The sequence below is a fragment of the Eublepharis macularius genome, chromosome 6, assembly GCF_028583425.1.
Source record: "Eublepharis macularius isolate TG4126 chromosome 6, MPM_Emac_v1.0, whole genome shotgun sequence".
NCBI lineage: Eukaryota > Metazoa > Chordata > Lepidosauria > Squamata > Eublepharidae > Eublepharis > Eublepharis macularius.
This window is the reverse complement of record NC_072795.1, coordinates 141,473,320-141,498,844: the sequence shown is the minus strand read 5'-3', so window position 1 is coordinate 141,498,844 and position 25,525 is coordinate 141,473,320. Positions and strand designations below refer to the sequence as shown.

Genomic DNA, 25,525 nt, shown 5'->3' with positions numbered 1-25,525 from the left:
ATCCAATCCCCTCTTGAAGCTGTCTATGCTTGAAGCTGCCACCACCTCCTGAGGCAGTGAATTCCACGTGATAATCACCCTTTGGGTGAAGAAGTATTTCCTTTTATCCGTTCTAACCCGACTGCTCAGCAATTTCATTGAGTGCCCACGAGTTCTTGTCTTGTGAGAAAGGGAGAAAAATACTTCTTTCTCTACCTTCTCTATCCCATGCATAATCTTGTAAACCTCTATCATGTCACCCCTCAATTGTCGTTTCTCCAAGCTAAAGAGCTCCAAGCGCTTTAACCTTTCTTCATAGGGGAAGTGTTCCATCCCTTTAATCATTCTAGTTGTCCTTTTCTGCACTTTTCCCATCGCTATAATATCTTTTTTGAGGTGTGGTGACCAGAATTGTACACAGTATTCCAAACGAGGCTGTACCATTGATTTATACAGGGGCATTATGATACTAGCTGGTTTGTTTTCAGTTCCCTTCATAATAATCCCCACATTTCTGGCTGTCTTATTTCCTTTATGTACTACTTTCCGTGCTCCTGGACAGATTTGAAGATTTCCTTGCCCGGAAATGGTCATCAGAGAAGCGCTTTGGTTTGGAAGGATGCGAAGTAATGATCCCTGCTCTTAAAACTATCATCGATAAATCTAGTGAAATGGGAATTGAGTATGTCATAATGGGCATGCCTCACAGGTAATTGCTCACCTAATTTAATGCAACAGTAATGATCAACTCATTTGCATAGTGTGATGAACACTGTTAATTGATGACCTGATTTCAAGGTTGGATGTAGGATCGGATTAGTGAGGCTGTTGAAAAGGGGCATGGTGTTGCTGAAACATAAGCAGTAATTACATAGATTCCCATGTGAATTCTTAATCGGCCAGTATGGATTCGTTGTAAATAAAGTGGCAAGTCGGGCAGGCTTGATCCGTATTTTATATCTGAAGTCCTGAGAATTCATGAGAGTTTGTGTCACCACAGGAAGGACAGAACGGCTGCATTCAGACCAGAGTTTAATTGAACCGTTGTAGATAAACTGTGGCTTATTTTGGGATCTAAATGCTTTCAATAAATTCAAATAGGAAAGGCAAACATTTATTATATAAATGCCTTACCTTTTTAATATGATCTCTTCAAGACAGCTTTTGGGGCCAGGGGTCAGATACATAGAGAGAAATGTTCGCAAAAGTTTACCCTCACTAGCTGTTTTCTCTTATATTTCAGTCAGCTTATTCATCTAACCCCTCATTTAAAATCTAACGATACTGTCATTTTCCCTATCACTTCTTTAGCTGAAATGTTCTTTTAAAAAAACAAACCATAATAACTTTCTGTTTTTTGCCTTCAATTGTTATTTTAACATTCAGTTAGAAATAATTTGAAACGAGCATGTTTACTCAGAATCCTACTCAGGCCTCTTCAGTGGGGTTTACTCCCAGGAAAGTGTCCTTAGAATTGCTCCAATAAACAGTTGTTTTGGACTACGAGTGGTTGCTCTCCCTATTTTTATTTTTTAAGATTGTACGCCACTTTGAAGAGGGATTGTCAATGCTACCCTAAGAACATTTTCATGGGACTAATCCCCATTGGGTCCCCCGGAATAGGGGTTTTCGGTACAGGTTTCGGTTCTGGTCTGCTTCCATTTATGCTCTGATTTCTGCAAGCATTATTTTGTCTCGCCTTTAATTTTTGCTTCGAGTTCTTTGCTTGTTTTTGTTTATTTTTTTAAAAGGCAGGGATTCAGAGCACCTGCTGCAACTATTATTACAATTGTAGGTCGGCATATCAATACGACATTGATGGTTTAAAGAAAAATGGCGAGCGTTCTAGTGACCTTGGGGAGGGGAAGGGTGGCCGCTTCTGGCACTGGAGAAAGCAGCCTGGTTTGAAAAGCACACAATTGCTGTTGCTGTGGGCTCCATCACAACAAAGGCCAATTTGCCCTGCTGGTGCTGGCCTCTTGGCTGTGGGTCAGCCCAGGCGGGGCTTTCCGGTTTGGACCACGGGATGGGGGTGGACTTGGATGTGGGCAGCGGAGCTGGTCCCCTTTTAGACTTGTCCATGCAAAGACTGGTATGTGTTCATTTTCTCTTTTACAAGAATTCAGTTCTTATATCAATATAGTAATATAAGTACGTGCAAAAAATAAAATGGAGGTGCTGCTGTGATGTCACCAGTGATGCCACTGATGATGACAGCGCCCTCACTTGACAATCCTGATTATTTAAGGCACATGAGGAAAAAATTAAACTGTGTCCTCAACTGTAAAATGCAAACTGAGGGCAGATGTGTGGAAGAACCGTATCCAAACTGATTTCAACTGCCAAAAAAATCAGGAATAAGTCAAGTGTGGAGAAAAGCCCTGAGAACAGCTGCTTAGGATTGTTCTCCTTTAAAAAAAAGAAAAGGGTTTACTGCACTTTCAAGTGCTATATATAAAAATGATAATGAAAATGATCTCAAGAAACTTAAGGGAAAGCAACACAAAGCTTTAAACTGATGATGTATGTGGGAATGAATCAGACAAACTGTGCTGTTCTCTATAGAGCACATAATTTTGTTTCCTGATATTTGTTGATTGACCCTTTATTTATATCTTTTTGCTTTTTTTTAACTTATTTTCTGTAAGAGGAAGGTTGAATGTTTTGGCCAATGTTATCCGAAAGGAACTGGAACAAATCTTTTGCCAGTTTGACCCAAAGCTTGAAGCAGCAGATGAGGTAAGATGCAGAAGGATATTGTTAGTTAGCAGTTAATATTAAATATTCTGGTGGGTGTTTCTACATAGCGCATCTGTGTCCTTTCACAGTTTCTTGTGTTTTAGGGATCGGGAGATGTAAAATATCATCTGGGGATGTACCATGAGAGGATCAACCGAGCAACAAATAAAAATATCACCCTTTCCCTGGTAGCTAACCCATCTCATTTAGAAGCGGTGAATCCTGTGGTACAAGGGAAGACCAAAGCAGAGCAGTTTTATCGAGGGGACACTGAAGGGAAAAAGGTAGAGCTGCCTGGAAAAACACTTGACTTTGGTTTCTGGTAGACCATTCTGTAGTAGTTTTCAGCAGCAGAAATACAGAAACTAACACTTGAATCTTCAAAGTTCATTTTGACTTCAGTGGTGTGGATTTGGTGTTAGTTGTATCAGGCATCCCAGTCCGAAGGGATCATTTTGAATTTAGCGTGAATACAGTGGCGGCTTCTTAAGTTCTTAAAAGATGGTTCAGAAACTAGTGGCAATGGAAGGGCCCCTTTGAGACAAGAGTGGGGTGGCCCGTGGGCCAAGGTCTCAGATCCTGCATAGCAAAGCAACGTGCTGCGAAGTCCTGCTGGAATAGGCTTTGCTCATCCATACAATTCTCTTGCAGATTACAACTGTTAGGGGGAGAAACTCTCAGAGGACTGAATTTGGCCCGGATTGCTGATACCTTAATTAAAGTCATTTCAGTGAAGCATCTGATTATTTGCAATTTGCATTCTGTTCAGTAAGAAAATACAATGAGTCTGGGGATATGTATTTATTTGAAACTTGCTAACTGATGGACAACATTCTTTTAATGTAATTTAATACTTCACTTCTTAGGTTATGTCTATACTTTTACATGGAGATGCTGCCTTTGCTGGACAAGGAGTGGTTTATGAAACCTTTCATCTCAGTGATCTCCCATCATACACCACCAATGGCACCATTCATGTTGTGGTCAACAACCAGGTAAAAATCAAAACATTCATTAAACATTGAAAGAAAATCAAAGAAATCAAAGATAACATTCATAAATAGCTCTTGGTGTGGCTCCTTTCTGTTGTTTTTATAATAATTAGTGGAGAAACCCCTGGGCTACCATGTTGCTACATGGCTGCAAAAAGGTCTTATGGGAAGGTAATCTGAAGGAGGGCCAGTTCATTTTACAAGCAACCCATGAAGCTGCTTGGGGTATGTCCGGCAACCAGGCCGGACTTGGGAACCCTCCCAGAGCCACACACCCCAGAACCCAGGATGGCAGCCCTGCTGTCCAGCCCTGCTACTCTCAGCACTCACCAGACAAGGAGGAAACAAACAGCAGCAAGGAGAAGACAGGCAGCAAAGTCACCAACAGAGAACTGGAACGCTGAGGAGGGCCCAGGTGCTGACAGGAGGCAGGCTAGAAGGCAGCTCCCACCGCCAGCTTCCCAGCCAAGGCCTTAGAGCAGCCCAGCCTAGCTGGAGGAAGAGGGCACAGGAGGCAGGGACAGCCAGCCCATGCCACTATAGGCAGCAGATCACAGGTAGCACCAGTGGCCCAGGGCCTCACCCCAACCCAGTGGCAGGCAGGGGAAGAACCACAGCCCAGCAAACCAGCAGGCAGGCTAGAGAGGATGGGAAAGGGCCAGGAGAGGCTGGGAGAAAAACAGGCGCAGGTGTGGCTACCTAGGGCAGCCAGGGCAGCAGCTTGGTTGTTGGGGGTGGGGCTAGGAGGTGGTGCCTGGGAATGGTGAGGGGATAAAAGGGAGGTCCACCCACAAGTGGGGGAGGGAGGGAGGGAGGAGGTTGAAGGAGAGCTGGGAGGAGAGTGCAGAGGCTGGAGGTTTGTTCCTGGAGTGGATAGCCGCCTTCTCAGGGTTGCAGGGATCACCTGGGGAGTACCCAGGGCCCAATCACCCTGATTCTGAGGCCTTCAAGAGGACCTATTCCGGTGACTAAGAGGGGCCTAGTGGGCCAACAGTGACGGAGCAGACCCTAAGGCCGAGAAGCAGAAGTCAGGTAGGTGGCTGGTGAACATCACCACGGTGGAAAGAGACACTCACAGGGGCGGGGCACGCCTGAGCCTGACAGGGTACCACAACTTGAGGAGAGTAGTGAGGCAGTGGCAGGGTTGCTCGCATTCATTGTCACCTCCCAGACCTGCCCCACTGCTGCCTGGGTCCAAGATGAGCTCCAGCAACATGGGCAGCACCCCTGGGCTCTCCTTTATCCGGAGTCCTGGCCACTGGCAGCATGGGAGGAGGCAACGGGTGTTGCTTTACCTGTTTCCTTTCTGACCCTCACTTGGATTGTTTGAGAGGAAAGCAAGCTCCAGGGATGGTATCAGCACTATTGAGGCATGCTGCCTTCTCTACTACTGGTGACACAGAAATAGGCAAACTTCATCCGCCACCTCTGTGACCCAGGCCTCTCAGGATGAAGGGGAGCTCCAGTGGCCCTAGAACCTCACCTTCCTCTCTATTTCTGGCAGGGCAGAAGGAGGTGATGGGGTAGGCTGCACTGATCACCCCAACTTGCATCACCCTAAATCTGCTGGGGGCAGCAAAATACATTGAGTTGACTGCAGTCTAAAGAATTTAGAAGTGTTCCCAAAAAGGGTAGAAAAGATTACAGGAAAGAAACAAGCAATGTCTTAAGCTTTTCATGTTGGATCAGTCTGCACTTAGAATGGAAGATGTTTTATTATATCTGCCCCAAACAGATACAAATTATCATGCAGTGACTGCAGCGCTTTATCTTTACTGCTTCCATTAACCAAAAAATGCCTTGTTAAATAAGGGGGGGAAACCACCATGAAATATGGCAGCATTCAAAACTTTCCGGTTCTATCTGATAAAGTGCATAATCCTGCCATATAGTTAACTATGTATTAAGCAAAACATAAACTTCAGCTTTTAAAAGTGAAAAACCCCAACACATACAAATAACCTGTTAATGACAGTGACATGCATTTTAGATTCATTTATTTATCTGTTTACCAAATTAGATTGGCTTCACTACTGATCCACGAATGGCTCGCTCATCTCCATATCCAACAGATGTTGCTCGTGTGGTCAATGCGCCTATATTTCATGTAAATGCTGATGATCCAGAAGCGGTGATGTACGTGTGCAATGTAGCTGCAGAGTGGAGGAACACTTTTAATAAAGATGTAGTTATTGATCTGGTAAGTATCTTACCTTCTTAATTCTGGCTGAGGCTTCAGTTGTGACTAGAGATGGGCATGATCCGCATTATGATAAAAAAAACCCCACAATAATGGCGATCGCGACCCGGCGGATCGTGATCGTCCACGGCCAACGATCCAGTGATCGGGAGAGGCCTGGATCGTTGTGTTCAGGCTCGGATCGGGGATCCAGACACTCAGGCACCGGCAATCTGTTCCCCTGGCAACAGAGCCAGGGGAAAGCCTGAGCTCTGTTAGCCCTCCTTCTGTCACCCTGGAAACCCGAATGGAAGCCCAGCTTTCCTTGATCAGCAGGGCTTCCTTCCAACCACGGAGCAGCAAAGCAGTCACAAGTTGGGAGAAGACACCCAGGGAAGGGAGGGGGAAGGGGGTGTCCTGTAGCCACGGGCACTCCAATCTCATCCCTGCAAACCCTGATAGGCAGCTCTGACGGCCAAACACAGACCTCCTGTGTTGCTGAATGGGACCTGAGGGGAGGTTGTGACCTTCTGTGCTTTCAGCTCATTCTGCACAGTCAAACTACATCAGCTCAGTGTTCAAATTGTTTCCCTTAATCTTTCAAATTCCACATTGTGAAAGGTAGCATCTCCTGCAGAATCAGTTTTTCCTGTTCTTTGGGGGAGTTATTCCCCCCTGCACATGTACCCTGATAAGTTTTTTTTAAAAATGGTGTTAAATGGGTTTTTTTTTTACATGCAGAATTCTTTGTTCGGCGCAAGCACTGGCCTGGCCTTTGCCCTTATTTTCCTTAGTGCTGATTTGCTGAACACCAATGTCCAACCCTCCCTTTCTCCCCCTGCTCCTCCCCTTCATTTTTCCTTATAAAATAATAATGTTGTTACTGTGTTGTGAATTTATGTGAACATTGGAAGTATGAAGTGGTCTACCATAATCTGCTCGCCAGCATAAGCAATGGAAGACAACATTTTGTACATTCGTCACTATTTTTCTGGGTTTTTTAGCAAAAAAAAAATCCTTCTGCTCCCTTTTTTTATTTTGCAACAATAACATTATAACATTATTACCTTGCAAACACTCATTTTACATTTTAATATCCCTTTGCTTAAAAAATCGTAGTTTAAATTAAAATTAACATCAAGGAAAATCTGTGCTTTGTACTGTGCATGCCCTCTGTCCATTCCATAACTTTAGGTTCTGAGAACATGGTGGTTACGGGGCATGCATGGTTTTCTGGTGTCATCACACAATCATTCCAAATACACTCACTATGATCATGTGATTGGGGTTGTCCAACCATGATACTGAATCCCTGGGAGGTAAAAATTTGAACACCCTCTACTGACATTATAAAATTATAATGTTACAACGTGTGTGCAATCCCCCCATCCAAACCCTAAGAGATGCTTACAATGAAGTCAACGCTGATGTCCCCCAGAAGGACCACAGCAAAAATGGGGCATCCCCGTCATTGATTTATATACGGCCCTTCAGGACAACTTAATGCCCACTCAGAGTGGTTTACAAAGTATGTTATTATTGTGGTTGTTGTGGGTTTTCCGGGCTGTATTGCCGTGGTCTTGGCATTGTAGTTCCTGACGTTTCGCCAGCAGCTGTGGCTGGCATCTTCAGAGGTGTAGCACCAAAGACAGAGATCTCTCAGTGTCAAACACTGAGAGATGTTTGACACTGAGATGTTTGACACAGTGTTTGACACTGAGAGATCCCTGTCTTTTGGTGCTACACCTCTGAAGATGCCAGCCACAGCTGCTGGCGAAACGTCAGGAACTACAATGCCAAGACCACGGCAATACAGCCCGGAAAACCCACAACAACCATCGTTCTCCGGCCGTGAAAGCCTTCGACAATATGTTATTATTATGCCCACAACAAACAACTTGTGAGGTGTCTGGGGCTGAGAGAGCTCTGAGAGAGCTGTGACTGACCTAAGGTCACCCAGCTGGCTTCGAGTGGAGGAGTGGGGAGTCAAACCTGGCTCTCCAGATTAGAGTTCCGTGCTCTTAACCACTACACCAAACTGGCATTTTTCTAAGGGGGATGGGGAGATAGACACCACTCCTTCAAATACAGAATTACAGATGCCCAAGCAAGATCCAAATACCCACAAAACCCTGCGTAAGTGGAGTGTATTTTCCCTCAAAAGCTTCTCTTGAGGACAGGAAATTCTCTGGATTAGTAAACAGGGTAACACAAGGAGCAGCAGTCATCACAATCCTACAAGTGCATAGTGATACTTGAGGGAGATGCATGAATTGTTCTTTGGATCTTGGCCCTTGAATTCATTCTGAAGAATTTAGTTAACTTACTGAGCATGGTACTGTGATTTTCATTGTAAGTTGGTGCTCCTCCATAGCAGCATTCAGAAGACACAGTCCAAAACGTCGTAATTTTACTCCACTTGGACCTTGCCTGAAAAAGTTTCACTGTAAGTTCACGGTAAGCAGTAGGACGTAGTTTGAGAAGTTTCGGCCTGTTTTCATTGCTGTCTTCCAGTTGTGAAAGGTGGTGGGAAAGAGTACTGAAGAGAAACACCTCCGACTGTCTGCAGAATGAGTTTTTCTCTTAACTGAAACCTTATTGGCCAGTGTGGTATAGTGGCTTAGTGCTGGACTAGGATTTGGGTGCTCCAGGTTCAAATCCCCCCTCTGCCATGGAAGCTTGGCGGGTGGCCTTGGGCCAGTCGTGCACACTCAGCCTCACCTACTTCACAAGGTTATTATGGGGACAGGATGGAGGAGACGAGAATGATGTCAGCTACACTGGGTACCCGTTGGGGAGGAAGGAAGCCCATAAATGAAGTGAAATTTAAAAAATAAAAAATAAATGAACATCTAGGGTTATTGGCAGTGTTTGAAACAAATTCCAAACGCTGAAGCATCTCTCTCCTACAACTAATTTGCTCCTAAGCGCACTTTTATAAGAAATTCTAGAGCGGTTCAGTCTTCAGCTTAATAGCGTGCAGTTTCACATCAACTGACAACCAGACCTTTGTACGTAGGTTTGTTACCGAAGACGAGGCCACAATGAAATGGATGAGCCCATGTTCACCCAGCCTTTGATGTACAAGCAGATCCAGAAGCAGGTGCCTGTGCTGAAGAAGTACGCCGACAAGCTGATCGCTGACGGGGTGGTGACTCTGCAGGATTTCGAGGTACGGCCTGCCAGCAAAGCAGAGGGCTGTTGGTCATTCCGGCTTCAGAAACTGCCTAACTGGTTTGCTTTTTCGATACTCGCTTTTGCTTTTTATATATAATTAGGTTATGCCAGATGTTATTTTTATCATTTCTAAAAATTATTTTCTGGAAGATGGATAATGAAGTTTTCGCTGAGTATCCCAGGATCTTCAGTCATTGGCAACAATAAAAAAGAACAAAAATCATATGCAGTTGATGGAAACAGAAAGAAGACCAAATTAGTTAGTCCACAAGTTTGATTTCTACAGCAAGCTACTCTCCTCTCCCTCTGGGAGACTTCACACTGTGTTTTAGATTCTCCAAAGTGGAGTGTGAAGCCAAAGACAAGAACGTGCCCCCTTTCTCAAGATTCAGTCTTGGATGAATGGGAAGATCAATCTCTGAGTCCATGCCATGTTTTCAAAGCATTCAGGATTCCTAGATAGTGCTGTGGCAAATCACAGCTGAGACCCCCTCCACTCCACCTGAAGTCCTTGAGAACTCAGAAGGTGACAGGATTGGCAGTGACTACAAACTCTGTGAACTTAAAAACACACATACAGAAACCATATAGCCCCCCCCCCCCCCAAACTGGATAATTATTACAAGGACACCCAAGCAGATTTAAAGAGAGTTGGTTTTTACCTTTTGGCCCCGCAAGACTGCCATCAGAATGTGGTCTGGTAGAAAAATATGGTGGATAGAACCATGTGATTAAGCGATTACAGGTATAGGAATCGGTAATTCCTGTGAAGGGCTCTTTTTAGCCCTGGCAATCAAAGGAGTTGCTTCTGATTGCTGATTGCTGGCCTCATGCGTGAGAGCGTGTTTGCCCACATGCGCAAAAACAACTCTGGGGGACTCTTTGCCAACCATAACATTGAAAAAGGAGTTTTCAGACTTGGATGTAGGAGAGCTTTAGGAAAAACACTGATTGGGGTAGAAGGGTGGGGACTGTTTTTTTTAAAGCTATTTTCTACTATAAATAGCATCAAATCTTTAATTTTATCAATTTTTTAAAAAATGTTACTGAGTGGAAAACCAGCTAATATTGTATTTCGGTAACAACAGATTCACAATCCCAACCTGTGAGTTTTTGCTTTGCTCTTCCGCTTTGAGATGCAGCTCATCTCTGATGCTCGTCTCTCTTCCCTGCTCCTGATGTGCTTCCTGTAGTCTTTCATCTTGCTAACTTAAGTTTAGGTAGAGCAAACAATAAAAGTCGTAGAATTTAAGGAAGCGTAACTTAAGATGCTGAAATATTCTGCCGCCAACATTTTAGATTTGTTTCTTTGACAGAGAATAGACAGTTGCTGAAGGAGCTGAACAGAAGTTTGCAGTGTAGTCCTAAGCAGAGTTACTCCCTTCTAAATCCATTGAAGTCAGTGGCTTAGAAGGCTATAACTCTGTTTAGGATTGCACTGTTAGTAACTTAACTAGAACAATTGAAATTAGATACTACAGTGTTAAATGGTCTGCCTTTCAACATCCTCTTCCACTAAACCTTACAGAGTTGAAACCTAAGAGTTGATCTTCAAATCTGTATTGTTTAAAAATTATTTATTGCTCTTCAACTGGAGGGGCACCTCCTAATCAAAATTAGGTTGCACCAGCAATGCTACCACTGTTTTGTTTTTAGTTTGGGGATTTGTTTTCTCCAGAGGACCAACATGGGGAGAAGGAGAAAGACAGCCATGCACAATAAAAAAAAGTCAGATCACAAGTGTAAACTTGATGCCTGGGGTGACCACTATTGCTTTAACAGGTCCAACATCCACTAACTTCCTGCATTTCGGATATATATTTTTCATCTCTCTTTTTTGGTTCCTGTTCTACAGGAGGAAATTGCAGAGTATGATAAGATCTGTGAAGAAGCTTATGCTAGGTCTAAAGATAATAAAATTCTACACATTAAACACTGGCTTGATTCCCCTTGGCCAGGTAAGAAGTGATACTGCAAATTTCACTATGTGATGGTATTTTTTACTTGCACTCTTAACCAAAAGCCTTTTAAAAAATTTTCTTTAAGCAAAATGTGGTTTGGAAAAAAAACAGTAGAAAATAATGTTGTGGAACTGAAAGAGGCAGGGAGAAAAAGGGATAAGGGAGTGCCTGAAATGTTTTCGAGGCTTGTTCGTTTAATGATAGAGTTGAATCTGAAATTCCTGTGACTACCAAGATATTTGACATTTATTAATCGTTTATTAATATTAATGTATTAACATTGCTTATATTGCTTTGTTTTTATAGCTCTTCATTGGTTTCTGCAATCTTCTTCCTTTTTCCAGGCTTTTTCAATTTGGATGGAGAACCAAAAAGTATGACGTGTCCTTCTACTGGCATCTCTGAAGACATGCTGACTCACATTGGAAATGTAGCCAGTTCTGTTCCCCTTGAGGGATTTAAAATACACGGAGGTGAGAGGAATCTTTAGTCCTTATGGTGTCTAGATCTTTAACGTAACTTAACTTCTGGAAATGCAAAGTTGACATGCTTAGGCTAAAACCTTTTCCGGTGGAGTATTCTTTCTCTCTTCCCCCAGTTCAGTGTGTCTTTTGTTTTAAGAACAGAAGAAATTTCTTTCTTCATGCCTTCTCCTTAAAAGGAGTGCTAATCCACATAGTATGAGCCCATAACATTAGCAGCTAGTATATATACCTACTGACTTTTGTCTGACTTTTCCTCCAACTATATTGAATATTGGTAGAAACCATGTTAATAAGATGGCTAATTAATTATCATTTTCAGGTTGAACTGAGGCGTCACTTTTTATGGTTAATCTTAAAAACCTGGCACACATTGTGCAAGAGACTATAGGACATTTCTAGCACTTGAACAGGTTGCAATGGTCAGGTAATAGTACTTAGGTTAAGAGAGCAAAAGATCATCAGAATAGACGAGTGAAAGGTGGATGGAGGCTGGAAAGAGGAAGTTCCTGAGGAGCTTAACTATTACGTATTTAACCCCAGAGTTCAGGGCAGTGTCCATGGTTCTCTACTCCTCTCTTTGTTCTTCGCAGCAAACTTGTGAGGTAGAATAGCCTATTGCAAATGATGCTGCAAAGACTTAAGAGTAGGGGTGTGCTCAAGAGAAACATCTGGTAAATTGGGGTTTGGAAATCCGAACTGGAAACAAAATGGGTATCCCTGAATACCAAATTCATTATCCAGTTCGTTTTGGTAATACAGAGCAAATTCAGTAAGATTCTGCCATTCTTTCCTAGGGGAAACACATTTTGGACATTTCTGGTGGCCTTGGGGGGCATTTTTGACCAAATTTCACCAAATTTACAGGGGGCCTACTCCTAACTGTCCACTAATGACCCCCCCCCAAGTTTCATAAGGATTGGACCATGGGGGTATTTTATGCCCCCTCCCAAAGAAAGTACCCTCAGCCTCCTCCAATATCCATTATTCCTTATGAGGAAAACTATCTGGGGGCTATCCAGAGGTCTGAGGGTGGCATTTTGCAAGCATAATCCACCAAATTTGCAGAGTACCTACTTTTCACTCTCCTCTAAGGACCACCCAAGTTTCAGGGAGATTGGACCCTGGGGGGCACTTTATGGCCCCCCCAAAGAAGTTGCCCCCTGTCACCTCCAATCTCCATTATTGCCTCTCTGCCAACAGAAACACCAACTAAACTAATATACAAAAACTACTATACAACAACATGGGAAATAGAAAGATGGAATGATTACCTATATGAATATATTCAATCAGATATGTGGAGGAGGAGATAAAAAGAGCAAAATGGAGGAGATAAAAGAGAAATGGTCGGTATATTTTCAATGGGTATATTATGGAGAAGCCAATACAGCTATATTTGGAAAATTGGAAAAAATGTGCTCGTGGCTAAAAATTTAATCTGTAGTTATATGATGGCCACCTTGCGGGGGGGAGGGTTACAAAAGGGGTAAAAGATGTATCATAGGAGAACTGGGACTGTTTTGTAATGTAATAATATGTGATGCATTAAAAAACAACAAAACAACAACAACATGGGAAATCAACTCCCCCCCCCCTACAGAAGAGCAAGTGAATCTAATAAACAACTATAAAATAGCAAACAAAGCACTCAACAACAGGATAAAACAGAAGATCACCCCAAAGAACAGCAAAATAAACACTAACTATAAGTAAAAGCCAAACCAAAGCACCCCCATCACTCAAGAGTCAAACCAAAGCTGTCCCCACGAAGCAAAAAAAACCCAGCAAAAAAAGCAAATTACCCACTACAGGATAAAACATCCCCCCTCGAAGCACAAGCAGCAAAAATTAAACACCAAACCAGACTTCTATGCCAACAAACAGAACCCCAATTGAACCTGCAAAAATAAACAGCAACTAAATGCCAACTAACTATGCCAAGAAAAGAAAGCACTCACAACAGGATAAAATAAAAGACTCAAGAAGAACAACCAGCAAAATGAACAGTAAATATAACCAAGTTAAAAAGCCAGAAACCAAAGCCCCCTCACAAAAGCCCAACCAAAGTACCCTCCCACACAGCAAAAAAAAAAAAAACAGTTTTATAAGCTAAAATAAAGTTTCCCTTCCTTCCCCTAGCCCTCCCAGACACCAGGCAGCAGGCACAGACTCTCTCTCAATCTCCAGGCCAGAGCAAAATAGAGGCTGCACTGAGGCAAGCCTTCTAATTTAACTCCTTGCAGCAGTTCCAAAATGGCACTCTCCTTCTTGAGAATCCCATTGGCCAGAGAAAGAGAGTTCCTGAAAAGATTGGCCACTCCCTTCCCCCTCCCTTCTTCCTCCTCCTCATTTCCCCCCTCCCATCTGATTAAAAAAGATGGGAAGCAGTGTTTCTTTGCTATTCCTTAGCAAAGGAACAGCCCAGCCACAATTTCTGAAGTTTACCAAATAAATGGTTGTTGTGGATTTTCCGGGCTGTATAGCCATGGTCTTGACATTGTAGTTTCTGACGTTTCGCCAGCAGCTGTGGCTGGCATCTTCAGAGGTGTAGCACCAAAAGACAGAGATCTCTCAGTGTCACTGTGTGGAGAAGATGTTGGCAGGTCATTTATATCTATTCAGGAAGGTGGGTTTGGGCTGAGTCATCCTGTAAGAGTTTCCCAGGATGTGGAATGCTAATGGAGGGAGGCTTCACTGTATCCTGAGGGGGTTCTTTTGCATATGGATTGGTGCTTGATATGCTAATTCTCTGCAGAGCTGTTGCAGGTTGTAGAGTATTTCGTTAGCCTGGTGTTACAATCGCACTTATTAATCAGATTTTTCCAGAGGATGTAACAGCCTTATTCCACCATTGTCTGACAACCAGTTACTTTCAGTGGGATAACGAATTCTATGAACAGATGAATGGGGTGGCCATGGGAAGCCCTCTCAGCCCAGTTATAGCAAACTTCTACATGGAACATTTTGAAAAGACAGCTCTAGAATCAGCACCCCACAAACCTACAGTCTGGTTCCGGTTCGTGGATGATACCTTTATCATTTGGAGCCATGGTGAGGAAGAATTGATGGAGTTTTTAAACCACCTCAACAATATCCACCTGAACATACAATTCACCATGGAGAAAGAAACCGAGGGTAAACTTCCGTTTCTAGATACCTTGGTCATCTGCAAAGCAAACTTTCAGTTAGGTCACAAGGTCTACAGGAAACCAACTCACACGGATCGGTACTTACACAAAAACTCCAATCACCACCCTCGACAGAAAAGAGGCATAATAAAAACATTAGTAGACCGTGCAAGCCGGATATGTGAACCGCACTTTCTCAATGAGGAAATTAATCATCTAAACCATGCACATGAAGCAAATGGCTACTCCAGAAATGAAATCAGAAGAGTGATTAAACCAAGGATAAATCAAACAACTAAGGAAAAACAGTCTCCCACAGGAAAAGTGTTTTTGCCATATATCAAAGGAATCCCATATAATTTGCCATATATCAAAGGAGAGCCAGTTTGGTGTAGTGGTTAAGAGTGTGGGACTCTAATCTGGAGAGCCGGGTTTGATTCCCTACTCCTCCACTTGAAGCCAGCTGGGTGACCTTGGGCTAGTCACGGCTCTCTGGAGCTCTCTCAGCCCCACCCACCTCATAGGGTGTTTTGTTGTGGGAATAATAATGGCATACTTTGTAAACCGCTCTGAGTGGGCATTAAGTTGTCCTGAAGGGCGGTATATAAATCAAATGTTGTTGTTGTTGTTGTTGTTGTTATTATTATTATCACTGATCAGATGGGAAAGCTTATGAAAAAGCACAACCTTCAAGCAGTATTCAGACCCACCAGAAAAATACAACAGATGCTACGATCAGCAAAAGACAGTAGAGACCCCCTCACCTCTGCAGGAGTATACTGTATACCCTGCAGCTGTGGACAAGTTTACATCGGGACCACAAAGCGTAGCATCCAGACAAGAATAAAAGAACATGAAAGACACTGCAGACTTGGACAACCTGAAAAATCAGCAGTGGCTGAACATAGCCTAACTCAAACAGGGCACAGTATCCTATTCCAGGACACTAAAATACTTGACAACACTTCCAACTACTTTGTCAGATTGCACAGGGAAGCCATTGAAATTCACAAGCATAAGCAAAACTTCAACAGGAAAGAAGAGACTTTAGGAATGAACAGAGCATGGTTTCCAGTCCTGAAAAACACCAGGCTAACAAAACACTCTATACTCGACAATAGACCTGCAGAGAAGATTAGCACATCAAGCACCAGTCCATATGCAAAAAAAGAAACAATTGAAGCTGAGATTCATTCAATAACTGTTTATTGACCCTATCATTAGAGTTCCTTTTGAATACTGTAAGTTATTGCTGATTTCTTGTTATATGTGTTTTGAACTGTTCTGTATTGTATTGCTTAGCCCTTTTTGTATTGTTATGACTGTTACTAAAATAAAAAAATTATTAAAAAAAACAAAACAAAAAGAATGAATAGAGCATGGTTTCCAGTCCTGCAAAATACCAGGCTAACGAAATATTCTACATCCTGCAACAGCCCTGCAGAGAAGATTAGCACATCAAGCACAATCCATATGCAAAAGAACCCCCTCAGGATACAGTGAAGCCTCCCGCCATTAGCATTCCACACCCTGGGAAACTCTTACAGGATGACTCAGCTCAACCCCCCCCTCCTGAGTAGATATAAATGACCTGCCAACTTCTTTTCCACACTGTGACACTGAGAGATCTCTGTCTTTTGGTGCTACACCTCTGAAGATGCCAGCCACAGCTGCTGGCGAAACGTCAGGAACTACAATGCCAAGACCACAGCCATACAGCCCGGAAAACCCACAACAACCATCGTTATCCGGCCGTGAAAGCCTTTGACAATATATTTACCAAATAAATTCAGTAAACTTAAATTCAGTATTACTGAATTTATTCTTACTGAATTTATTCAATAATTCAGAATTAAGTTAGGTAATACTGAATTTTACCAAATCAGGTAAAATTCAGTATTTTTTTACCAAATTCCGAATCCAAACCACACATCCCTACTTATGAGTGGTGTTGGTAGCCACTATGTAGCTCCTTGTACCAGACCTGATGTGTTGATTCTGTAGTACAAGTTGTCTGGATTGGTTCATTCTCAGACCTGGATCCCTAGTAATGTTATGCTGTACTGAAGACAGACTTACAAGTGAGCTGATTCAATTGGGCTTTTATTTATTTTCCTTCTTTTGAGATTGATCAGCAGGGTTTCTCTAATGTAATTGCATTTCCCAAATAGCTATTATAGCAATTCTTTCAATTATGTGTCGTAAATGTTTATTGCTCAAATGGCATGTAATTAACATAAATTTTCTTATTAAATCTAAATATCATTACTCATTAGAAAGTATCTGGATGAGGCTCATATAGAAACTGGAATCTGTATTTCTTTTATCTAATGTGTTTTGATGTACAAGTATTTTGTTAGTTTCAGGTGGGTAGCTGTGTTGGTCTGCCATATAACAGCAGGATTTGAGTCCAGTAGCACCTGAGGGACCCAACAAGATTTTCAGGGTGTAAGCTTTCACGAGTCAAAGCTCCCTTCTGCAGGGAGGAGGGGAGATCTCTGAGCCTTTATATCCCAGTCAGGAGGTTGGGGTGGAGGAAAGAAAGGTTTCAGGATGTAAAGATAAATGCAGTTTGATAAGAACAGAAATTATCATCTATAGTGAGGTAAGAATCTTATATCTCTGTTCATTCCTAGGGGTTCCATTGTTCTGAACTTATAAAGTTCAGCAGTCCCATCTCCCATGTTGTAATCTGCCTTTGAAGTTTCTTTGTTTGAAGACAGCCACTTTTAGATCAGCAATGGAATGTCCTGGAAGATTTAAATGTTCTCCCACTGGTTTTTGAGTGTTGTGGTTGTTAACGTCTGGTTTATGTCCATTTTTTCATTTGCATAGGGACTGACCTTTTCGTACAGTGTAGAGACACTTGATAGCACATGTAACATTAACATTGAAAGATGAACTAGTGGATGAATCTGAGATGGTATAACTGGTATTGTTAGGTCCAGTGATTGTGTTGTCAGAGTAAATACGGGGACAGAGTTGCCATCTTGGTTTATTGCAGGCTCTGGTTCCAGAGTCCATGCTAGAGAGTACATTATTGTGAGCGAGAAGTTGTTTAAAGATCGGGGGCTGTCTGGGGTCAAGAAAAGGTTTGCCTCCCAATGCTTGTGAGAGAAGAATGTCGTTGTCCACTACAGGTTGCGAGTCATTAATGATGCGTTGAACTAGTTTGAGCTGAGAGCTGCATGTGAGACTACCAGTGGCATTTTCTTGTTGGCCTATCCTGTAGCAGGTTATCCTCTTAGTATCATTCTGGCTTTGTCGATATGTTTCCTTACTACATCAGGTGGTTATTGTATATGCGGGTAATTCCTTTTAAAATCCTGGTATTCCTGAGTGGGATCTCAGGTTACTTGTTTGTAGAAAGTAGTATTGGATAGTTCTCTTTTGGCCTCTTGAATGGAGTCAGAGTTGTTCATGATAACAACCGCTCCTCCTTTATCAGGTTGCGTACTCACAAGGTCTGGATTGTTTCTGAGGCTGTTTACTGCAATTCTTTCAGCATGGGTGAGGCTGTGTTGCACACACACACGCTCTGAGATCCTTAAAAGTCAGGTGATACATACAGCAGACCATCTGCTTGGTGCTTTGGGAAGCTCTATAAAGTTCATCAAATGGAAGAGGCACTTAAGTTGGTATGAATGTATCATCCGGGCTACGGTTTTGAATTGCTTCATTCATAAACTTATTTCCTATCAAGTAAGGAGTAAAGAACTCGTTTCCCCCCTAAACCTTAATCAAGGCTTTGAGTGTAAGTTTATTGTTTTCTCTCTCTCAGGCACACCAGCCACACAGAGCTCCTGCACCTGCACGCTGTTCCCTGCAAGTGATGCAACTCTGCCAGTAGGTCACGGTGCCCAGCTTGTGTGTGGCTGAAAGGAGCAATATGAAGCGCGCTGAGTGGTTTACTGACCATTAAGTTAAAGCTGAAGCTGGCAGGCTCACTACACAAATAATAACCCCTGGCTGATGCAGCTTAACTTGTGAGTGAGGGTCAAAGAGTATTAGGGAGAAAGAGATCAATAGGGAAGAGGAGTGGTGGCCCTTCCTATAATGCTGCTGGCTCAGCCACCTCTGGCTGCTGGCATCAAAGCTCTTTTCCCTCTAATGCAAGAGAAAGGGCGAGGGAGAGGATTCAGGAACCTCTCCAGCCGGGAGATTGGCACCCCTTGGTGCCCATCTCATCCTGGAGAGAACATCTCAGGTTGTCACTGTAACTTCATGGACACATGCAGGTAATTGCTAAAGATCCTCTCTCAAACTCTAGTGAGATGAATGACTGGCAATTGCAAGAAAGGAAAGCATCTTACTTGCTATGCAGTTCTCTTAAGGAGGATCAAATAACCGTAGTCTGTAATGCTAAAACGGCCAGTTTCAGCTTTTGGAATCCTTGAACTGGAAATCTGGATGGCCGCTAATTAGTCAGCTTAAGCATCAACTGGCATCTGTCCAATACTCAGAAGGGGAATCCTTTGATAGCTATCCTGTTTAGCTCATGCATATTTTTAACCAGCGGAGTGATGCAGGCGCTCAAATTCGTGAGGAAGATCAGCTGTCTACTTTGTTTATTTCTCTACCAAGCAATTTTACTAACATAATAAGTTACCTAGAAACCCGATAGATTCTGTCTTTTGCTGATGCTTCTTGTTGGAAATTCAGAGACGAGAATGTTTTAAAAAAGTAGAGGAGGAGAAACTGTGTGTTGAATTTGCTTATAAAAGTAACATGGGCTAACATTGGCGGCGGGGGGGGGGGGGGAGGTTCAGGCAAACAAAGGGACTGGATCCTGTCACAGAGAGGGGGTGCAAACTGACAGGAGGTGCTGTCAAGCAGCAGGAGCTTGCGTGGAAGGATTGTTCACACACAAGGAGTTTCATTTGCGATGGAATAGACCACAAGGCAAGCATCTGTCCGTCTAAGCAGCCCAGTTTTAATACTGCAAGCTGCAGGACTGGAGACTGAAAGCCAAGCTACGAGTGACGAATTACACTTGCCTGGAGCGAGCACATCTGCAGAGATCAGACCTCAGAGGTGGCGAATGCCTAGATCTCATTGGCCTCACCATATTGTGGTAAAAGATGGGATTGAAAATAATGCGCTCGTTCTAGATTCTGGAGCAACCTCCCATTTTGTTAGGAAAGCATCTTTATTTACTGAATTGAAAGATACAGCTTTAACAACTGTCCAAACTGCTAATGGCAAATCTTGCAGAGTCTCTAAAAAAGGGAACCGTTATGCTGCGTTGCAGATTATCAACAGGGGGAACACACACGGCATCCTCCTATTCAAGGATGTGCTTTATGCACCTGATTTCACATTCAATTTAATCTCCCCAAATGGAAGGCTATATGAATTTAATTGTAAAAATTGTGGGCGTACCATTTCCTTGAATGGAGAGATTCATGTTATGACCACTGTAAATAAAGGTCTCTATAATGTGGAAGGAGACAAGAGCAAGCAAATCTTGTTAAATTATGTGCGGACAAACGCTGCTTGCATCTGTGGCACAAAAGACCTGGTCATGCTAGTTATGAAAGCATTCTGCAAATGTAAGAAGAAGGCCTAGCCAAGGGGATTGATCTGGAACACTGTGATGTAACGAACCAAAGATGTGAATGCTGCATTTCTTTCAAGGCAACCAGACCTTTTCCGAAGCATAGTGAACACAAAACAGCGAAGCCACTTGGTTTAATCCATTCAGATATTGTTGCCCTTCTACCTGTACAAACTCTGAGAAAGCACAAATATTCCATCACATTCATAGAGGACTACTCAAGTTACTGCATACTATATTTACTCAGTAAGAAATCACAGATGTTAGACCATCTGAAGAATTTTGTAGCTATGGCCCAGGATAAATTTGGAAGGAAACCACAGATCAAGTTTCAGAGGGGGACAAACCAGGAAGTTAGAATTATAGAGTGGTCTGTTTATCCTTTGCTCTTTACTGTCCTGGCACTGCCCTTAGATTTGATTGTAGATTGCTAATCTGAGGACTTCTTCCTCATGACACTTCATCTTCCTCTTTGTCACAGTCTCTTTTTGTCCCCACCATCTTGCATGATGGATGCAAGACTCATCCAGCCAGCCAGTGAGATCCATATTCAGCCAGCCAGCCAGCCAGCCATCCTCTTTCCTATCAAGTATAGAGTTCCTACAATAAGGAACTCTCATTTCTTTTCTGAACCTTAAGGCTCTCAGAGTAAATTTGTTGTTTTTCTCTCTCTCATGCACACCGGCCGCGCAGAGCTCCTACACCTGCATGCTCTTCCCGCAGACAATGCAGCTCTATTAATAGTGTGTTGCCAAAATCATTTAGCCTTTACAACATGGTTTGAATGAGTGAATCCTTAGCCTTATTCAAGAAGCAACTGCAACTATGCAGGCTTTTCATGAATAAGAAAAGGACTTTGCTTTAGTCCTGACGTTTCATGAAATTGACAAGAGTTTGCTTATTTTTAAGAATGAAGCAAAGGAGGTTGCTAATTCATGATTGGGTAGAAATGTTAGCTATATCATGGATGCAGCATTATTTTACTTATGAATAAAGCAATTTCACTGATTTAACATATATATATGCAAATGAAGGGTTTTAGATCAGAAAATAACATGAACATGTGTTCCTGAAAAGTAGAGAAAAACAAGTAAGCTCTTTGATATTTGAACTTCTCTGTGTGTTAAGCTTTGGATTGCATTGGAAGGCTGCAGTTTTATCCCAGTTGTGTGGAAATAGGTTCCACTGCAAGTACATTAATGATCTGAGGGGGCAAGACGAACCAGAATCAAACACAGAGATGGCAAACAATTTTGGAAATGGGTATGTGAGAGGAAATGGTTTGGAAATGCTGAGCTAATTATGATCTGAGTCTAAATCCCTTTGAATTTCTGGCTTGGCGTGCTAGTAGGCCACGTTCTGAGCTGCCTCGTCCTCCGCTCCCCGCTTAACCTCCAGCAGCAGGTGATGTGGTTGAAAGGAACTGGCTGCCTCTTGGTCCTTTGTTATAACCAAAAGCCTAACCAACAGGAACCTCCCAGAAAAATGACCTCTGGGAATTGTAGTTTTCTTCTTTGTGGTCTCTGTGCCTGGGATGGTCGCAAAGTGCCTCTGAAATGAGGAAGAAAATATCAACTATGTGTACAATATTTCTTTTGACCAAAAAACCATGTAAAAGCGGCCGGGGGGGGGTGCTGACAAAAACGACTAAGAGACAAATCACTAGCTCTGGGACACTGGGTGGAACTGTCCTGTGCAGCAGACAAAAAGAAACGGAGCAGGAGGCAGCAACTCCTCTGCCTTGGAGCGTTCACAGTCCCAGGCGGAGGAGGAGGTCTTTGTGCCAAAAAACTCGCTCTGAAACCTTCTGAATCAAATTAAATTGTAATTTGCATTTAGTAAGGTCAACCACTCCATCAATATAATATAAAGCTTTAACTTTTGAATAATGGCAGTATGAAGGGAAAACAGAAATGTAGTGTTTAGTGTTTAGTGTTTGTAGGGTACCTTCCCCTTTTTTCCACCCCTCCCTCCCTCTCTCTTTTTTCTTTCCTCTTTCCTATCCCTTGTGTTATTGTAGTCTTTTGTAGTTACTGTTCTGTAGGGAAAAAAAAAAAAAATGAAACCTTCTGAATCATTTTTCTGCACGGGTGCAGATCAGTGTGAGACACAGATGACCGTCTGAAGAACCAGCAGTTACAGGCAGATCAAGGCTTATTTATTATTTATTTTATTAGGTTTCTATTCCGCCCTCCCCACAAGCAGGCTCAGGGCAGATTACATCATTTAAAACACAATCACAACAATAAATACAATAAGCCATAAATTCATAAAATTCATAAAACATTTAAATATCTTAGTTAATTAACATCCTACTATATAAAAGGCTAAGCGTATTCAAGACAACTCAATTCCTACCCTGGTGTGCCACCAGAGGGCGCTGCTGTGGAGGGAAGCCTAGATGAGGCATCCAGACCTCCAGACCTCCAGGACGGAAAGCCCAGGCTGGGATCAGGCGTGGAGCAGGCAGCAATGCCCACCCCTCGCCTTCATTCAGCTGGGAGCAGGAGGGGAGCAGGTGGCAATGCCCATCCCCCACCTTCACCCAACTGGGATCAGGAGCAGAGAGGGGGCAATGTCCACCCCCTGCATTCACACAGCTGGGATCAGGACGGGAGCAGGTGGCAATGTGCACCCCCCCTTACCCAGGTGGGATGAGGCACAGAGCAGGTGTCAATGCCTGCCCACCCTTTACCCAGCTGGGGCAGGCGCAGAGCAGGGGGCAATGCCCCCCCATCACCCAGTTGGGATCAGGCGTGCAGCAGGTGGAAATGCTCATCCCCTGCCTTCACCCAGCTGGGAGCAGGAGCAGAGAGGGGGCAATGCCCACCCAGCACCTTCACCCAGCAGGGAAGAGGAGCACAGCAGGTGGCTATGCCTGTCCCCCGCCTTTACCTATCTGGGATCAGGAGCGGAGCAGGTGGCAATGCCCGCCACCCACATTCACCCAGCTGGGATCAGGCGCAGAGCAGATGGCAATGGCTGCCCACCCTTTACCCAGCTGGCATCAGGCGCAGAGCAGGTGGCAATGCTTGCCCTCCCTTCACTCGACTGGGATCAGTTGCAGAGGCGGTAGCTATGCCTCCCCCCTGCTTTATCTGGCCAGGATCAATGATGGTGGAGGAGGGAATGTCCGCCTGCCCAGAGCCTGTTGTATTTTTTCACACAATGGGCTTTGTTGCTAGTAATGGAATAAATTGAATGAATATCAAGAGGGCAACATCCACAATATAGCTGTTTTCTTAATTTCACTTGGATAAAAACCCATAGGCCATACTGGTGTAATATCCAGATACAATTAAACTATTAAAACAGGGTGGTGGTAAAACCTCTAATTGGGAGATATTAAAACATTCATCCATTCCCTCCCCCTATATGACCAGCAGAGACCTAGCTCAGCCTCAACCATATGCCTGGCGGAACATCTCTGTCTTACAGGCCCAGTGGAAGGACAACAAATCCTGCCAAGCTCTGATTTCAATGGACAGAAAGTTCCACCAGGCCAAGGCCAGGACCAAAAAGGCCCTGGTTCTGGTCAAGGCCAGGAGGGCCTCCCTGGGTCCAGGAACCACCAGTAGCTGTTTTACTGCTGATCAAAGTGTCCTCTGGGGAATATGTAGGGAGAGGTGGTTCCACAGATATGCTGGTCCCAGGCCACTTAGGGCTTTATAGTTTAGTACCAAAATCTTGAATCTGATCCGATACTCCCCTGGCAACCAATGCAACTGACACAGTATAGGTATTACTTGTGCGCCGATTAGCACTCCTGTAATAACACGCACAGCTGCATTTTGGACTGTAACCTCTGGACCAGACTCAAGGGGAGCCCCATGTAGAGCGCTTAATAGGAATCTAATCTAGAGGTGGAGTGATATGGTCTCTATGACCTACTCCTGTTACTTTTCTGGTGCAGAACCTGCTGTAGTTTTTTAACGATCTTCAAGGGCACCTCACATACAGTGCATTACAGTTGTTTAATCTAGATGTTACCAGGGCATGTACCACCATGGCAAGATCTTTTTACCCAGGAGAGGCTGCTTTTGGTTCCCCAGTTGATGTTGGTAAAAGGCACCTCTGGCCATTACTTATCCAGCAGGAGTCCTGGGTCCCGCAGTAGTACCCCTAAGCTACAAAACTGCTTTTGAGGGGGAGTGCGACCCCATCCAGAACAAGAGGCACCTCAGTTCCTAGATCAATCATTCTGCCCACCAGTAGTATCTCCGTTTTGCCATGATTAAGTTCAATCTTATTGGCCCTCATCCATGCCAAAACTGGCTCTGGACTAGGGCTGTGCTATTCGTGTTTCACTTTGGATAAAGATACCCGAAGCGGACCCAATTCGGTTAGTCTTGGTATTCCTGAAGCGGGGCCAGCATGCTGACCTCGCTTCGGAATACCGAAGCAAAGCTTTCCGAAGCATTCGGAAATGCGTTGGAAAGCTTCGGGGCTTGTTTAAAGGGCCCCACCGCTGCTTGCAAGTGGCTCCAGACCAGCTCTTCTGCCGCCGTCGCCGTTGCGCCACTGCCCGAGCCTGCAGGGTGGTGGGAAAGGCCAGAGCTGCCTCCTCCAGCCTTTCCTGCCCCTGAAACGGCCATGGCGTGCCGGTGCCGCAGTGGCCATTTGAGAGGCAGGAAGGGCCGGAGGAGGCGGAGAAAGCCCTTCCTGCCCCTCAAATGGCCGCCATGGTGCCGGCACACCGCAGCCATTTGAGGGGCAGGAAGGGCTAAAGGAGGGAGGCTCCAGCCTTCCCCACCACCCCGCAGGCTCGGGCAGTGGTGCAGCAGAGGAGCCAGCTGGCTCCAGGCCGAGCAGCCTTGTGCTGTCGCCGCCATGGCACCACCGCCATGGCGGCAGCAGCGGCCCACCGCCCAGCTGATAACCCTCCTGCCGCCAGGTAAGTGGGTGGGGGGTGGAGGGGTCTCCTGGGGGGTGGAGGGGTTGCCCCAGGGAGGGTGGGTGGTGGTGGTGGGAATACCGAATCCCCCCCTCACTTCAGTATGCTCCAAATCTTCTCAGAGCATACTGAAGCGATCTCTGGAACCCAAACAAGCTGCTTTGGATTTGGGGGTATTCCGAATTGGTTTCCCGCTTCGAGTAAACCCGAATTGGGAATACCGAATCTCCGCACCCGTGCACAGCCCTACTCTGGACGCTGCTTCATGATTTCCATAGCTGTGCCCTGGGATCTGCTGGAAGTGTGAAATAGAGCAGAGCATCATCAGCATATTTGTGACAACAACTCAGCCCAAATCTCTGGATGACTTCTCCCAGCAGTCTCACGGAGATGTTGAAAAGCATGAAGAATAAGATGGAACTTGGCTGGGACCC

The 25,525-nt window shown here is 44.1% G+C and overlaps 1 protein-coding gene across 2 annotated transcripts in view; it reads left to right on the top strand.

Annotated features, from left to right (window-relative positions):
* Window positions 1-25,525, top strand: part of OGDHL (oxoglutarate dehydrogenase L) — a 153,467-nt gene that overhangs the window by 48,980 nt on the left and 78,962 nt on the right. Inside the window, exons 6-13 of one of the 2 annotated variants that reach the window (XM_054984041.1) lie at window positions 542-688; window positions 2,628-2,718; window positions 2,823-3,002; window positions 3,585-3,713; window positions 5,731-5,910; window positions 8,909-9,061; window positions 10,922-11,024; window positions 11,372-11,500. In XM_054984041.1, coding sequence (XP_054840016.1) covers window positions 542-688; window positions 2,628-2,718; window positions 2,823-3,002; window positions 3,585-3,713; window positions 5,731-5,910; window positions 8,909-9,061; window positions 10,922-11,024; window positions 11,372-11,500 — 1,112 coding nt within the window. The remainder of the gene's footprint in view (window positions 1-541; window positions 689-2,627; window positions 2,719-2,822; window positions 3,003-3,584; window positions 3,714-5,730; window positions 5,911-8,908; window positions 9,062-10,921; window positions 11,025-11,371; window positions 11,501-25,525) is intronic. The other variant, XM_054984042.1, reaches the window with a different exon arrangement.